Source organism: Onychostoma macrolepis, chromosome 10 (assembly GCF_012432095.1).
Source record: "Onychostoma macrolepis isolate SWU-2019 chromosome 10, ASM1243209v1, whole genome shotgun sequence".
Classification (NCBI taxonomy): Eukaryota; Metazoa; Chordata; class Actinopteri; order Cypriniformes; family Cyprinidae; genus Onychostoma; species Onychostoma macrolepis.
The window spans coordinates 24,655,859-24,670,329 of NC_081164.1; the positions used below are offsets into that span (position 1 = coordinate 24,655,859).

General features: G+C 35.5%; 2 protein-coding genes across 3 annotated transcripts in view; one reads left to right on the top strand and one right to left on the bottom strand.

The window, feature by feature from the left end:
* Nucleotides 1–2,817: 2,817 nt before the first annotated feature.
* rasa1b (RAS p21 protein activator (GTPase activating protein) 1b) lies at nt 2,818–14,224 on the bottom strand. Its single transcript, XM_058789648.1, has 26 exons — nt 14,080–14,224; nt 13,014–13,684; nt 12,016–12,168; nt 11,701–11,836; nt 11,529–11,599; nt 11,029–11,146; nt 10,882–10,913; nt 10,425–10,477; nt 10,197–10,347; nt 10,021–10,099; nt 9,811–9,934; nt 9,568–9,724; nt 9,387–9,474; nt 8,442–8,522; nt 8,196–8,353; nt 8,041–8,117; nt 7,790–7,962; nt 6,192–6,351; nt 5,972–6,114; nt 5,084–5,199; nt 4,892–4,978; nt 4,680–4,747; nt 4,447–4,535; nt 4,280–4,357; nt 3,757–3,891; nt 2,818–3,668 (listed from the first exon to the last, which is right to left on the bottom strand). The coding sequence occupies exons 2-26, from the start codon at nt 13,505–13,507 to the stop codon at nt 3,585–3,587; spliced, it is 3,105 nt and encodes a 1,034-aa protein (XP_058645631.1). The 5' UTR covers nt 13,508–13,684; nt 14,080–14,224; the 3' UTR covers nt 2,818–3,584.
* A 33-nt stretch (nt 14,225–14,257) lies between these two features.
* Nucleotides 14,258–14,471, top strand: part of edil3b (EGF-like repeats and discoidin I-like domains 3b) — a 31,693-nt gene continuing 31,479 nt past the window's right edge. The window contains exon 1 of one of the 2 annotated variants that reach the window (XM_058789651.1): nt 14,258–14,392. The gene's annotated coding sequence lies outside the window, so the exon portion shown is untranslated. The remainder of the gene's footprint in view (nt 14,393–14,471) is intronic. The other variant, XM_058789650.1, reaches the window with a different exon arrangement.

The window sequence follows — 14,471 nt, forward strand, 5'->3', positions numbered from 1 at the left end:
AGTTAACAAAATTTAAAAAAGGCTATATAAAAAATAAATAAATAAATAATTTACTTTGCTAAATAGTATTTGTTAAAAAAAATATATATTATTTTTAAAATAATAATTTGAAATATGAGCTTTTTTTTATTTTTATAAAATTTTTCATGCAGAATTGAACGCATGATTAATTAATCGCAAAACTAAACTAAGGTCACAAAATTTAAATTTAATAATTTTCTAAATAGCATTAAAAATAGTTTAATGTCAGCAAGAATTACAGGCAATAAATGAGTGACTCCGTGAGAAACGAGTGTCCCCCATGGCTGTCTCTCTAAAATGCAAATTTTAACATATTGTTAAAACCATCTGTGAGCAATAATTATGTACTGAATAGCAACTGAATGGCTGATGACATTGTCACCATTATGTTCCCAGAGTCCTAAAATCCTGCTAATTCCAGCTCTTGTGGGAAGTGTGCTCTCAAAATGAACCACAATGCACTGCTTTACCCAGAATCCATCCATTTTGACCACTGTTAAATTGCCCACACCAAATGTTAGGCTACTTAAAAATAGTTGTGTATTTACCAATTTGAAGTGTCAATGTACTATAATAAAATTGTATGTGTTTTCTGTAACAGAACAAACAGTTCATAATTAAGTCAGTTCTGTATTCCTTTGTGAAAAGCGCAGGCACAGCCAGCAGGACGTTGTAAACTCAGAAAGGGTTCAATAACTAGTCCCCTGAAGTGGAGGGCAGGTCTGTTGGTTTTGACTTCAATGGATTAGGCAGGTTGTTAGTGCGTGGAGTGAGAGGGCAGCTGCTTGCGGTACTTTGGTCATTCAGAGCGTATGGATTACAAGGTGCCAGTAACGCTCGGCCCAGCGGTAGGCAGTCCGGCTGCCCTAAGGGAGGTCAGGGGTTAAATGGTTTGTGTCAGAGGGGCCGAAACCCATAATTGAAAATAGACCTTGTCCTCCTTTAGGTTCACAAAACCAGTAGAGTGGTTAAGGTCACGGGGTCTGACATATGAAGTCCACTGGGCACAAGGTCATAGTCTAAAGATATTTATAGACATGTTGCATTTCCACATTCCATCAATCATTATAGTTATTGATCAAATTTTCTTCGCTGCAGTTTTCATTCTCTGCCTGAAGACACACAAATGGTGTAAATGCATGCATCTACATTTATAATCTACATTATCAGCTAGTAAGATTTTCCATTTTGAAATGATCCATGGATAACCTCTTCTCCTTTGGAATTCATATTGGCAGTATCATTTTCATTTGATCTTAGTTGTGCTGACATCGATTTAATCATTGCTTGGAAGAAATGTTAATCGTCTGTTCCCTGGCTGAAATATTGGTCGGAAGACGTTCTTTCAGGTCTCTTTACTCGAACCTGCTGGGCTCTATTTGGGCCCTTTGAAAGAGGAAATAAAGAGAAAACTGAGGCAGGGATACTAAGCATATAGAGTCCCTTCTGCTGACCAACTGTGCTGTCGGTGGGTGCTTGTAATCTCTATTGTGCGTCGTCACAGGACAATTAAATCAGTCCACCGGAGTCCTCTGCCGGGCTGCTCACGCGGGGCCTGCGGGTTTGAGCGCGGAGAAATATCTGAGTACCAAATGAAAAATAAGGTCATAGAGGTGTGTGTGAATAAACGCGTTTATCTACAGCTAACAATGTTTTAAAAAAAAAAAAACAGATAGTTACAGTTAAAAAAAACCTTTCGTATAACGTAAAGTAGCCTATATTAACGATAATGTCCGGGACTATATCTTCTAGCGGAAGGATTGAACAGTTTGCGTTTTTTTAAATATGTTTGTATATTACATTTCAATGATGCAATTATGTATTATTGTGAACGCTTTATAAAAGCAGAATTAACAGCAGTTTTGAATTCCTTGTTAGGCACAGAGGACTCATTTTCGACAGTCATTGAATCGGTGAATATAGTACAATGATGCCATCTAGAGGTACAATTGTGAACATTATTATTATTATTGGGTTTTTTTTGTAAATACATTAAAGAGAACTTAATTTTTTATATTTATGTTATTACCTAAAAATATATTAATTTTGCGATCTTAAGGCTGGAGTACACTACACAAGTTTTGCCAAGTCAGCATTTTTTTTTATTTCTTTTTTTAAAGCTTTGGACTATGATTATATTCAGTCACAGGATATCAGACGTGTATTATGTTTTGATGTGATTTCAGAACACATTAATTTCATTTTGTCGTGTGTCTGTTTTAACCATTTATGTTGTGTATGTTATATATATATATATATATATATATGTGACCCTGGAGCACAAAAGCAGTCTTAAGTCACTGGGGTATATTTGTAGCAATAGCCAAAAATACATTGTATGGGTCAAAATTACCCATTTTTATTTTATGCCAAAAATCATTAGGATATTAAGTAAAGATCATGTTCCATGAAGATATTTTGTAAATTTCCTACTGTAAATATATCAAAATTTCATTTTTGATTAGTAATATGCATTGCTAAGAACTTCATTTGAACAACTTTAAAGGTGATTTTCTCAATATTTAGATTTTTTTGCGCCCTCAGATTCCAGATTTTCAAATAATTGTATCAGATGATGTATAAATCTCAATTTCAAAAAATTGACACTTAAGACTGGTTTTGTGGTCCAGGGTCACATATATACACATATATATATATATATATATATATATAAAAGATGTACTTTAATCTGAATATTCAGATTTATTCCTGGATCCTGCAAGATCACCACCTTAAATACAACATATTAAAAGGACACCAAAATCAAAAAATGTTAAGAAATTCATAGAAATCAAATGACAAAATTCCTTTGATTTATTTGCATATATATTAGAAAACATAATCACTGTATTTTTACAAGAACATTAAATGAGTGCATGCATACCTGATAGTGTAATTTCACTCACATCTTTATGCATATTGTCAGGAAATCATTTTGGAAAAATTCAAAAGCAAAAAGCATTATTTTCAATTTCATGATTCCAAATATGAAAATAGTTTTGATACAAAATACCTTCTTCTGCATTTCTTGGTAGTTCCTATATCGGACATATATATATATATATATATATATCAAATCAGATATGAAGATGTTTTCTCATGATCGCCTGCTCAAGCACAACATTTAAAAAGAAAACAAACCAGTCAGAGTGTAAATTCATAAAGCATATTTGGTCTTTTAAGGCATGTTTTTCGCAGCATCAGTTAGTTTACATGCTTTTTTCCTTCTCCACTTGTCAAGCATTACAGATTTTTAGGTAAAATGTGGTTTTAGTTTGTTTTCAGAGGAAAAACTGTAATAGTGTTTGACACTGCAGAACGCAAACAGTAGTTATGAATCTGGAAAACATCACCCTCCTTTTCATGACAACTGTGGAACGTTTCTTCTGCTTCATATTTGTTTTTCTCTTTATGAAAACACATCCAGTAAATAAGGGAGTGCAGGTAAACAAACATTCGCTCACTGCCTTGTCTGTCTAATGTGACGTCTATGATCAAAAGTGGCTTATAATGCCAGACACATGAAAGCTTTTAAAGTGTGTAGCACAGTGAAATCCTGCAGTCTATCGGCTGCTGTTGGTCACTGCATACTGAGTTTGAGTCTGCTGCAGAAGTTCAGAGACTGCCAAGAGTTTTTTCAAGATGTGCTGTGAGAGAAACAGAACAATTTCACCCAACGTGAGACCACAAGAACTGGCTATCATCGTTACACATTTTATTAAGTTATAATGGTACCTGCTGCGCGCCCCTCTCATTACTGAGTATCCTCAGCTCATCTAAGTGTGCGACACAGAGCTGGTGTAGGGCAGCGAGGTCACGGGCCAGGTCAGTGTTAAAGTGCTCTGTGGGTTCAGGCAGCTCTGGGACATTCTGAAAAGAGCAAATGCATGCAAATATGGCACAGGGCATGTGAATATGACAATCATTGTGGTTATCTGGAAAATAAATAAATAAATAAACAAATACATTTGACTATAATTCCATTTTAACTCATGGCTGTGTGGAAAAATGTGGATAATGATCATAGACTGTAAGATAATGATGCATTTGCGCCCCCTGGAGGACATCTAATTTCTTTCTTATAAGACTGAGTTACACTATAAACATAATTTTTTGAAGTTGTAAATAAAAAAAAAAAAAAAAAAAGGTATTATTCAAAAGACTACAAAAAAAAAAAAATCCTTGTTTAATTCAATGTGTTACTTGCTTTTTCGTTGTAATTATTACTACTACACGAGTTTTAGAGAAGTTGACAAACCCCAAGTTCGTCCAAAAATTTGATCATTCTGTGTTTGTTGCTCTTGATGAATGGATTTACTCCTTCCATGTACGGCTCCTGAGATGGGACAAAATGAAATATTTAAAGAAAGCAACCAGAGAAGTCTTTAAAATCTATTCAAATCCATTTAAAAGTGTTTATTTTACTTTTGCACCAAATTCCACCAGGTTGGCCAGATTTTGGACTGCTTTGGCCACTAAAGTGAGAGTCCGGGATGCGATAGGGCAAGGTGGATCTGCAGAAATAGACCAAGTTTTTTTTTTTTTTTTTTTACATTAAAAAGATGTATACGTTTCTATATTTAAAGTCTGCCAAAATGTTGCTGATGCATGTATATTAATAAAAACTGAACAAACTGAATTGCCCAATCACAGCTCACCTGCAATGATGTTAAAAATTCTGGGGTTGACAATAGCAGGACAGATCAATCTGAGGAAGACAAATCCACTGGAAAAGAAAAAAAATTACTTTTGTAAAACATTTTATTGTATAGCTGTCGATACATTTATACTAATTAATATAATGTATTATTTTAATTGTATTAAATCCATTATATCACATTGTGTCCTCCAACAAAACATATTTCCATACCTTACAACTCTAGTTCTCATGGTTGTGTTTCTGGGCCACTTCTGCTGTACAGCTTTCTGTAAACATCCGTATATGAACCTGAGAGTCCTGCAAAAAAGGCAACAACATGTATAAACCTCCATACTCTCACATTATATCTGTGATCACAGAGTTTATTGGCAGAAGTATATTTATATATACACAGTGACTCACGGAGGGAGGATTTCAGCAGCCATGAATATTTTCTCCACCAGCTCAGACACAATACTCAGGAGATGAGCGAGATTCACGTTCACATCCTCATTCTTCTCCAGTTTAGATGGATTGAGCTAATTTACAGTGGAAACAACATATGTTTAGCAGGCAAATGATTGATCTACAAGACTGAACTAAGACGCGTCCGCTTCAAAGGGTTCATTCATTTTTTAAACTTTTTGATAACATAATTTGACATGCAAACATGTTAGCCTGTCATAAATCATAATAGGTCATTTAGATTTTTAAACATAAAATATTCTGGTTAATTCGAAGTGTTAAAGAGAGGATGTTAATATCTAATTAATAATTAAATGTAATTAAATAATTGGAATATAACATGCTAATCAATGATAATAATTAAATTGTTTTTTTATGGAAGACTGTTTCCACCATAGAATAAAAAAAAATGTAAAAGGTACTTTTTTTAATCTCACAGTTCAGACTTTTTAACCTCTGGGTTTACAGTATAAATAATAATTATTATTTTTTTTAATCTCACAATTCAGATTTTTTTCTTGCAATTCAGAATTCTGACCTCCTTTCACTTAATGCCGAAAATAAAGGTAATCGAGACTGTTCTTTTATATCACAATTCTTACTTTTTTCCACAATTGTGAATTTGTATCCCACAATACAGACGTTTCGGGAAAAAATGTCAGAATTGTGAGATAAAAATTCCTTTTTTTTTTTTTTTTTTAAATCCATAGTTTTTCGTGCAAGAAACCTCTTATCAGAGGACCTCAGCGAAAAAAAAAAAAAAGTGCTACAAAAGGAGGATATGGATATTTAAGCATGATGATCTCTATGTGATTTTGGCTAACATAAAAAAAATCTAAGCAATACCTCACAGGACTGTCTAGACTCCATGATCTTGAGGATGGTGTCTTTAAGAGCGTGATGAACGAATGGAGTGGCCGTGGCTTTCATGTACTGCTCCATCAGAGTACTGGCCAGAGTGGTGGCACGAAAAAGAGTCGTCGCTTCATCTGGAAAAACAAGCAACTCTGTGAATAATTCTGATGAATTCAGTCATGCAGCATAACAAGAGGAATAAAAGAAGTACCTTCAGCGCTGATCTCACGGTCATTGAGCTCTCTGAGCAGCTGGGCCTCCATGTTCTCGTGTCTGAATATCCTGAGCAGGACGCTGGCCAGGAGAGTGCGGTCCTGTCCACACACGTGGGCCAAAGCACTGATCACATGCAACTCTTTCAGCAGAACCAGCTGGAAAAGATCAAATATAATATGCTGGAATGAGTTGCCAGTTCTAACATAAAACAATTACTAATTATTATTTGTCTCTACCAGAGTTATTACTGTTTAAAACTACTAAAAACTTTTGTGTTAATTGAATTACAGCTGAAATGAAACGAAATACTTTACTTCACAACTAACAGAAATAAGTTTAAGCACTAAAATCACTAACTGGAAATAAACAAAAACTTAAACTAAAGTCAAACCTAAATAGTAGTGCTGGGAAACGATTAATCACATCCAAAATAAAGGTTTTTGTTTATGTGTGTACTGTATATTTATTATGTATATATAAAATACACACACATAAAGTATATATTTCAAAAATATTTACATGTATATATTTATATTAATATAATTTATATTATATATAAATATATAAACATAACATATTTTTATTAAATATATACATGCATGGGTTTGTATTCATTTATACATAATAATTATACACAGTACAAATACATATATTATGTACACAAAAACTTTTATTTTGTATGCGATTAATCGTGATTAATTGTTGCCCAGCACTACTAAATAGTAATATAAAAAAATAAAAATGACAAAAGCACAACAGAATTACTAAAAAAATATAACTAAAATTCAAAAGGAAATCTGAAAATATAAAAATCTAATTCTAAAAATGTTTCATAAAATACTTTAAAAATATATAAATAAGCAATTAACTAAAATATCAAATGGTCTCAACAGCCAAAAATATTTCTCACTGGCCATACGCTGTATTTTCATAAATAAAATCTCCTCAGAATTCTGAGTTTACATTTTTCAAGTGTGACATTTTTTTATTTACACCAAAAAAATAAAATAAAAATAAAATAAAAACAGTAATTTATTGCATATACAAGCTGATATTTAGCCATGATGTTAACAGTATCTTGCAAGTCTGTTTTTATTTGTTAGAATTGCGAGAGAAAAGTCAGAATTGTGAGATAAAAAGTCACAATTACCTTTTTCTTTTTTATTCCATGGCAGAAATAGGCTTTCATAATAATGTGAAATATTTATTAGGGAAATTCTGTGGGAAATTATATAGTGCATTCAGGACATGACAGGATGATCAATGATACCTTAATTAATGTGGCTTTTTTTCTTTTTCTTTTATATGGCGGACAATAAAATGGGCAAAAAAACCTTCAACTTGCATTGAATAATCAATATCATAAAATAAAATATCGATTTTTTTTGTCGCAACATTGCATTGATTCCTCAGTTACTTGTATCAGCATTTTTTATTTTTATTTGAATAAAAATAATTGCACTTTCATCAGCAGGGGTCAGATTAATGTTCTTATATTGTAAATTCTAGGACAACTACTAGTCAACTGTCCAGTCACTGAATGTTAGTTAAATGTTGACCCTGTTTATATATCAACTCATGTATGTAGCCAACCTCTTTTAACTCATTGTACACCTCCACAGGCATGATCTTCTCCACAGAGTAGCGCACTCTCAGGCGGAGTGAGCTGGGCGCCACGTTCTTCAGAGGCACGTGGGAACTCAGAGGAAACCACTCGTCAATCATCTGACCCCTTTGTAGCCGACACAGAGGGCAGCACATGAACACTGCGGGAGAAGAGCATGCGTTATTCCTTATATGAAAGTTTTGAGAGTCTGAGCATAAAGTAATAAGAAGGAACGTACAAATATCGTTCTCTTTGCTTTTTTTCGTCTTGTTGCTCAGGCTGATCTCAAACCTGTTGATTTCGCTGGATAGGTCACTGCAGGAGTATCGAGAAACATTAATAAAAACTTTGGATTTTATAGAATTGCTATCAATATCTGAGGAAGTGGCTTACTCGAAAATGAACTCCTCTGTCCACACAGGGTTTTGGCCCTCTCGCGGATGGGTTTTTGCTACCTGAATGCTGTTCAGGTAAATGTTGCAGTAGGCGTTTGTGAAATGTTTACTAGGAAGGTGGTGAGCCTCCTCAACATTTAGAAATAAACTACTGACCTGTAAAGATACATGTGAGTAAGACATGAGGAGTAACACAGCTGGAATTCATATGACATTAAACAACAGGAAGCAACTGAGAGTTTACCTGACGCAGGCGTTTGTTTGAGCAGGGCTGGCTCGGTTTCCTAAGGTTACTACAAAAAGTTTGCAGACATTTCATCCAGTCCTACACAATTGAAGGGTGTAAGGAATGAACAAGAATAAATGGAACAGAATTATATTTACAGTGTTCAACAAAAGCAATTTTTCTATCCTCACTGCTGCAAGATGACATTATTACAGCCAAACAGATTTTTAAATCTAATTTTAATATATACACACGTCGTCCATTCAAAAGTTTGGATTTCAGTAAGATATTGTAATACTTTTGAAAGAAGTCTTTTATGCTCCCCAAAGCTGCAATTATTTGATAAAAATCCAGTCTTAAGTGTACATTTTTCAAAATTGAGATTTATACATCATCTGAAAGCTGAAAGCTAAATAAGCTTTCCATTGATGTATGGTTTGTTAGGATTGGACAATATTTGGCCGAGATACAACTATTTGAAAATCTGGAATCTGAGGGTGCAAAAAAATCAAAATATTGAGAAAATCGCCTTTAAAGTTGTTCAAATGAAGTTCTTAGCAATGCATATTACTAATCAAAAATTAAGTTTTGATATATCTATGGTAGGAAATTTACAAAATATCTTCATGAAACATGATCTTTACATAATATCCTAATGATTTTTGGCATAAAAGAAAAATGGATAATTTTGACCCATACAATGTATTTTTGGCTATTGCTACAAATATACCCCAGCGACTTAAGACTGGTTTTGTGGTACAGGGTCACATATAATAATAAAAATAAAAATCTGACTGACCCAAAAACTTTTGAAAAGTAGTGTATGTGGAGCTGGATTTGGGTTTGTATGAAATTCCACTTTGGGACAAACGCAGTATTTCATGTGTTAAACTCAAGACAGAAAATCTATCATTTGGACCCAGTGTTACTCTGATGAAAGTGTATTAATGAAGGCATCAGTACCTGAGCTTGTTCCGGGGTCTCTCCAGCAAAGTAAAAGATACACTGTTCCTCGCTAAAGTGCTGTACAACTATCTGGAAACAGTTTGGCCTGCAGAAAAAAAATTAAATAAAATAGCTAAATGTATTTCACTCAAACCTAAAGTTGAACTATTATCAGTGCATAATATAGTGGGAAACAAACCTGCCAAACATGCTGTCATGGACCTCGTACACAGAACAAACACTCAAGTCGATTAAACCCTTTGGTTTGGTTGCTCGTTTCTCACTCTCAAAGTAGATCAGCTGGGAATCGTTTCCCTCAAGGATGAAATATAGATTTTTCCATCTTTTTCCTTTTCCTATAAAAGACACAAGACTAAATATCTTAGTATAATGATTTTGATAATGTATTCAATGTAAAACTACACTGAAATGTTAGCAATACCTTTATTGAACAAGACATATCCTTTCTTCACAATGTTTTTATAGAAAGCATCCTTGGTCTTTCTACGGATGGTGTTGTAGATTTCTTTGCCTTCGACGGTGTCAGTAAGCACCTGCTCCTGGTGCTGATGAAATCACACATTTCAAATCATTCACACAATAACATCAATAAAATGAATCAGAGTTTTAGAAAAATGGTGGTTGCACATACTTGGACAGATAAGGCATCTTTAAGGTTGTGGCCCTCAACTATCTGTTCCTTCCTGTAGTGTTCAATGATGTCATCAATACTGTACAAACAAAACCAAGAAAACACAAGCAATATGAGTCATAAAACTCGATTTTATACATTCCAAACGCCATAAAATGCTCACAAATCGCATGTACCTGTTGTAGTATCGGCCTCCCATCATAAACTGGTTGCTGGGTGTGGGGCTGATTTTGAAGCGCTGGATGGTCTCAGTGGTGCGGAAGTACAGCGAATAGTCCCCAGGTGTGCTGTCAGACGGGCGCACTAAAAAACTGCCCACCTGCCCAACTGGGGAGAGCGATTACAGGAGTTAAGCAGGTGTAACCCTTCGCGGTTTATTGCTTTTTAACATTTTTCGGACTGACCTGTCATCAGTAGGTTGTAAGCCTCTTGCTTGTTGATCTTGCCATGAAACCAGCTGAAGAAGACAGATGATGTTGAGCAGATCATAAGAGATAAGGCATGAATATAATCATATATGTGACCGTGGACCACATATTAAGGTCTTAAGTTGCTGGGGTATATTTGTAGCAATAGCTAAAAATACATTGTATGGATGTTTCTTTTATGCCAAAAATCATTAGGACATTAAGTAAAGATCATGTTCCATGAAGATACTTTGTAAATTTTCTACCGTAAATATATCAAAACTTCATTTTTGATTAGTAACATGCATTGCTAAGAACTTAATTTGGACAACTTTAAAGGCGATTTTGGTCCCGGGTCACATATTTCTATTAACTTTATGCAGTGTATAGTTTGTATTACTACTGGAAACTAACACCACTCAACCAGGGATCAAAACAAAATAATCAAACTCACGCTTTCCCCTCATGTGGGTCTTCTTCACGCCCCTGTGAATGTGTCAATATAGGACACACTGTCATAATTCTGTATATATACATATTCATCCAGTTATGGACATGTGTTTATTTGATTTTTTTTGTACTAAACAGTGTTTCTACTCACCACTTCCTTCACCAGGTCTTGGACTATAAGACCCTGTTCATCTGTTCGGACATTCGTCACCCACAACCAGCCGTCCTCCAGTTCATTATGAACTATAAATGTGTCGCCTTTGAAGAAACTGTGAGCACAAGAAGTCTAATTAAGTAAACTTTCAGAACATACTTGTTATAAATGCTATTTATTCCTATGATGACAAAGCTGAATTTTCAGCATCATTACTCCAGTCTTCAGTGTAACATGATCCTTCAGAAATCATTTTAATATACTGAAGAAACATTTCTTATTATCAATAGAAAAAACAACAGTTGTGCTGCTTAATATTTTTGTGGAAACCATGATACATTGTTTTTTTTCTTTTATGAAACATAAAACTTTTATTCCATTATAAATGTCTATACCGTCACTTTCGATCAATATGAAGTGTCCTTGCTGAATAAAAGTATTAATTTCATAAAAAAAAAAAAACTTTCTGACCCCAAACTTTATATAAATCAAATGACCTGATCTCATCAGTTTCCGGCACTTTGGTGTATGGGAGAATTGCTCGCACTCTCCTGCGGTCTTCAACAGGCTTACAAACAAACAAAAAAAAATGTATTTCAATATATTGTGAAAATGACTGTCAATTTTTCTGTTAATAAATACTACAAAATGTTTACACAGTATGTCTACCTCTGGAGGGGCGACTGGTGATATCAACTTCTCTCCTTTCAGCAGACAGGACACGTAACTGTAATAACCAATCAGATCCGACAGAGAGGAGAAACGACGGCCTCCAATGTAGTAGTCTCCACACATGGCGATGATCCTGCAAACATTCATTACTCAGGTCACAGAAACCATCTCATTATCTAAACACAAAACCTTTCAGATTAAACTGTAAGCACATTGCAAATAAAGATGTGCAATGATCATTAGTGATTAGTTCAATTTAAAGACGTGATTCGATTCTGAAGCTGGAGAGAAAGATAACAGATAAACAAACACCTGAAATGACTGACTGTGTTGGTCATGCTAAAGAAAGACAACACAAATGAGCCGGGTCGGCGGTCACTCTCCCTGATAAGGTAGCTGCCAGCTGTCCTGGCCTGAAGCAAACGCTCCTCTGCGATCATCCGGTCCAGCTTCCCATGATACCACCTGTCGAGTTACAAACTCCATTACAAATCTTTATTTTTTATCACAGATCAAAGTAAAAACAATACTTCAACCAAAAATGAAAATGTACTAAAAACTGACTCACACTCAGGCCATCCAAGATGTAGTCGAGTTTCATTAATAAAATAGATTTGGAGAAATTTAGCATTACATCACTTGCTCACCAATAAATCCTATAGAGTGAATGGGTGCCGTCAGAATAAGAGTCCAAACAGCTCATAAAAACATCACAATAATCCACATCACTCCAGTCCATCAATTAACATTTTGTGAAGAGAAAAGCTGTGTGTTTGTGAGAAACAAATCCATCATTCTATGGATCTGTTTATCCATAATATTGCTTTCTCCAGTGAAAAAGTCATCTGAATCAGGAGAGAAATACACACAGATCAAGCAATAGTTCTAAACAAATATGTGGGTGGATTTTGATGTGAGAAGACCAAAGGAGATGGACTTTTCCAATGGAGGAAGCGTTATTATGGATTACAGACTTATATTTTGGAAAGAAGCAACAGTTAAAAATTAAAAGAGTGTAATAATGGTTATATTTCTTACAAAGACTCAGCTTTTTAATTCATGAGATGATAACTGATGGACTGAAATGGTGTGGATTACTTGTAGATTATTGTAATGTTTTTATCAGCTGTTTGGACTCTCATTCTGACGGCACCCATTCACTGCAGAGGATCCTTTAGTAAGTAAGTGCTGTAATGATCAATCTGTTCGGATGAACTCATCTACATCTTATATGGCCTGAGGCTAGTATTTCAGCCATTGTTTTTATTTAAACACTCATGGGATGCATAATGTCATATTACATGACTCACTGATTTGGAGGCGGCGCAGTGAGGGTTAAAACAACTTCCTCATCCTCCCCAATTTCCTGTACATCCAGAGCATCACCTTCTTCAACGATGCCCAGCGGAAGAAATGAAGGGGCTGCCAGGCACACCTCAGGACTCAGCGATGCGGATGCTATCCGACCGACAGCACCTTCATGTGGAGGATCTGACATCCCCCTCCCAACTCCTGAAACAGACCCCAATATAACATGTCCAGCACTAATACCACCTGCCTTTGAGGCAAACATGACTGTTCCAGGTCTCGGATCCTTTCCAAATACAGAATATGTGACCCCAGGAGGTTGTTTAGGAGGTAAAACCGTGGTATGGACGGCCAAAGCTGAGCCCAGGTCCGAGATCTGTATACCCTGACCACGACAGGCTGGTAAATGTGTGGACCCATCTCCCCCTGCCCCAGCCATCCGGGTCACCACCGAAAAGGGATCAGGCTCCTCGCTGCCACCATGGGTTGCCATCATTGTCACCCTGGGAAGTTGACAATGAAAGCTGACAATGTTCAGGAGGGTTTCCCCTCCTGAAACCCACAACTACACCTTTATTCCCTTTTAGGAGAGTTTTCTCTAATTCACTGTGGTGGTTTGGGTCTAACACACGACAGACAGCTTCAGGTCTTCATTGTTTGCTTTTCTCCTAATCTGAAAATAAGGACGAACACAGTCAGAAAAACTCAAATATTGTAATAGAAGTATCATTGTTTACACATGATGCTAGCGCATTTTTGCCTTTCTAATCACAACCCGATCTTTTTATATGGGAATAAACATCAGATCTATTATGAGGAACTGCATTTTCGGCTAGAATAAGACTAAACAAAAACAGAATAAAGTTAAATCTGCATACAGATGACGGCTATGTGCGTTAGCTCGTTAGCTTAGTTTGGTTCTGGCCAAGTTTGACACCACAAAAGTCCGGCGTTTAAGGTTAGTTGAGCGCTTAGGCTTATTTACAGTGAGGTAGGAGTGTTAAAAGGTTGGGAAAAGATGTTAAAGATGATGTTAAGGAAGCTTTGCGTTACTTTTGTCTCACTCACTTTGGCTAGTTTCATGTTGAGAGTTGTTGTGAAGTCTCGCGCAGCCCTTGCGCCCCTCAAACACTCCCACCTCGCGTGAGCCCGCCCGCCTGCCTGCCGTGCTCCTGACTGCCGTGAGGCGCGCGCCCGTTTTATGCCGCGTCACAAAAAACTACCATGGTAACAAGTTTCTGACAAAAGTCACCTTAAGTTATTGTTGCGACAGCCAAGTCATCACAATAAATTACAGATATGAGGGTTTCTTTTAAATTTAATTTGTATTTAAATGTAATTAATGTATTTTTAAAGGATCTCGCCCATCTACAATACTGAGGTAAAACAATAACAATATAAATTGTTATACAGAAACAATTTTCTCGGTTTTATAACAAGTTATACATTTTTAATCATTA

Bases quoted from the DNA above. Each gene is read 5' to 3' on its own strand.
- rasa1b (XM_058789648.1), bottom strand. From the start codon at position 13,507: ATGATGGCAACCCATGGTGGCAGCGAGGAGCCTGATCCCTTTTCGGTG. The intron at 9,475-9,567 runs GTTTGTTTCCCA...TTTTTTCTGCAG, and splicing joins CATGACAGCATGTTTGGCAG to GCCAAACTGTTTCCAGATAG. The intron at 3,892-4,279 runs GTTTGTCAACTT...TGCTCTTTTCAG, and splicing joins AATTTTTGGACGAACTTGGG to AATGTCCCAGAGCTGCCTGA.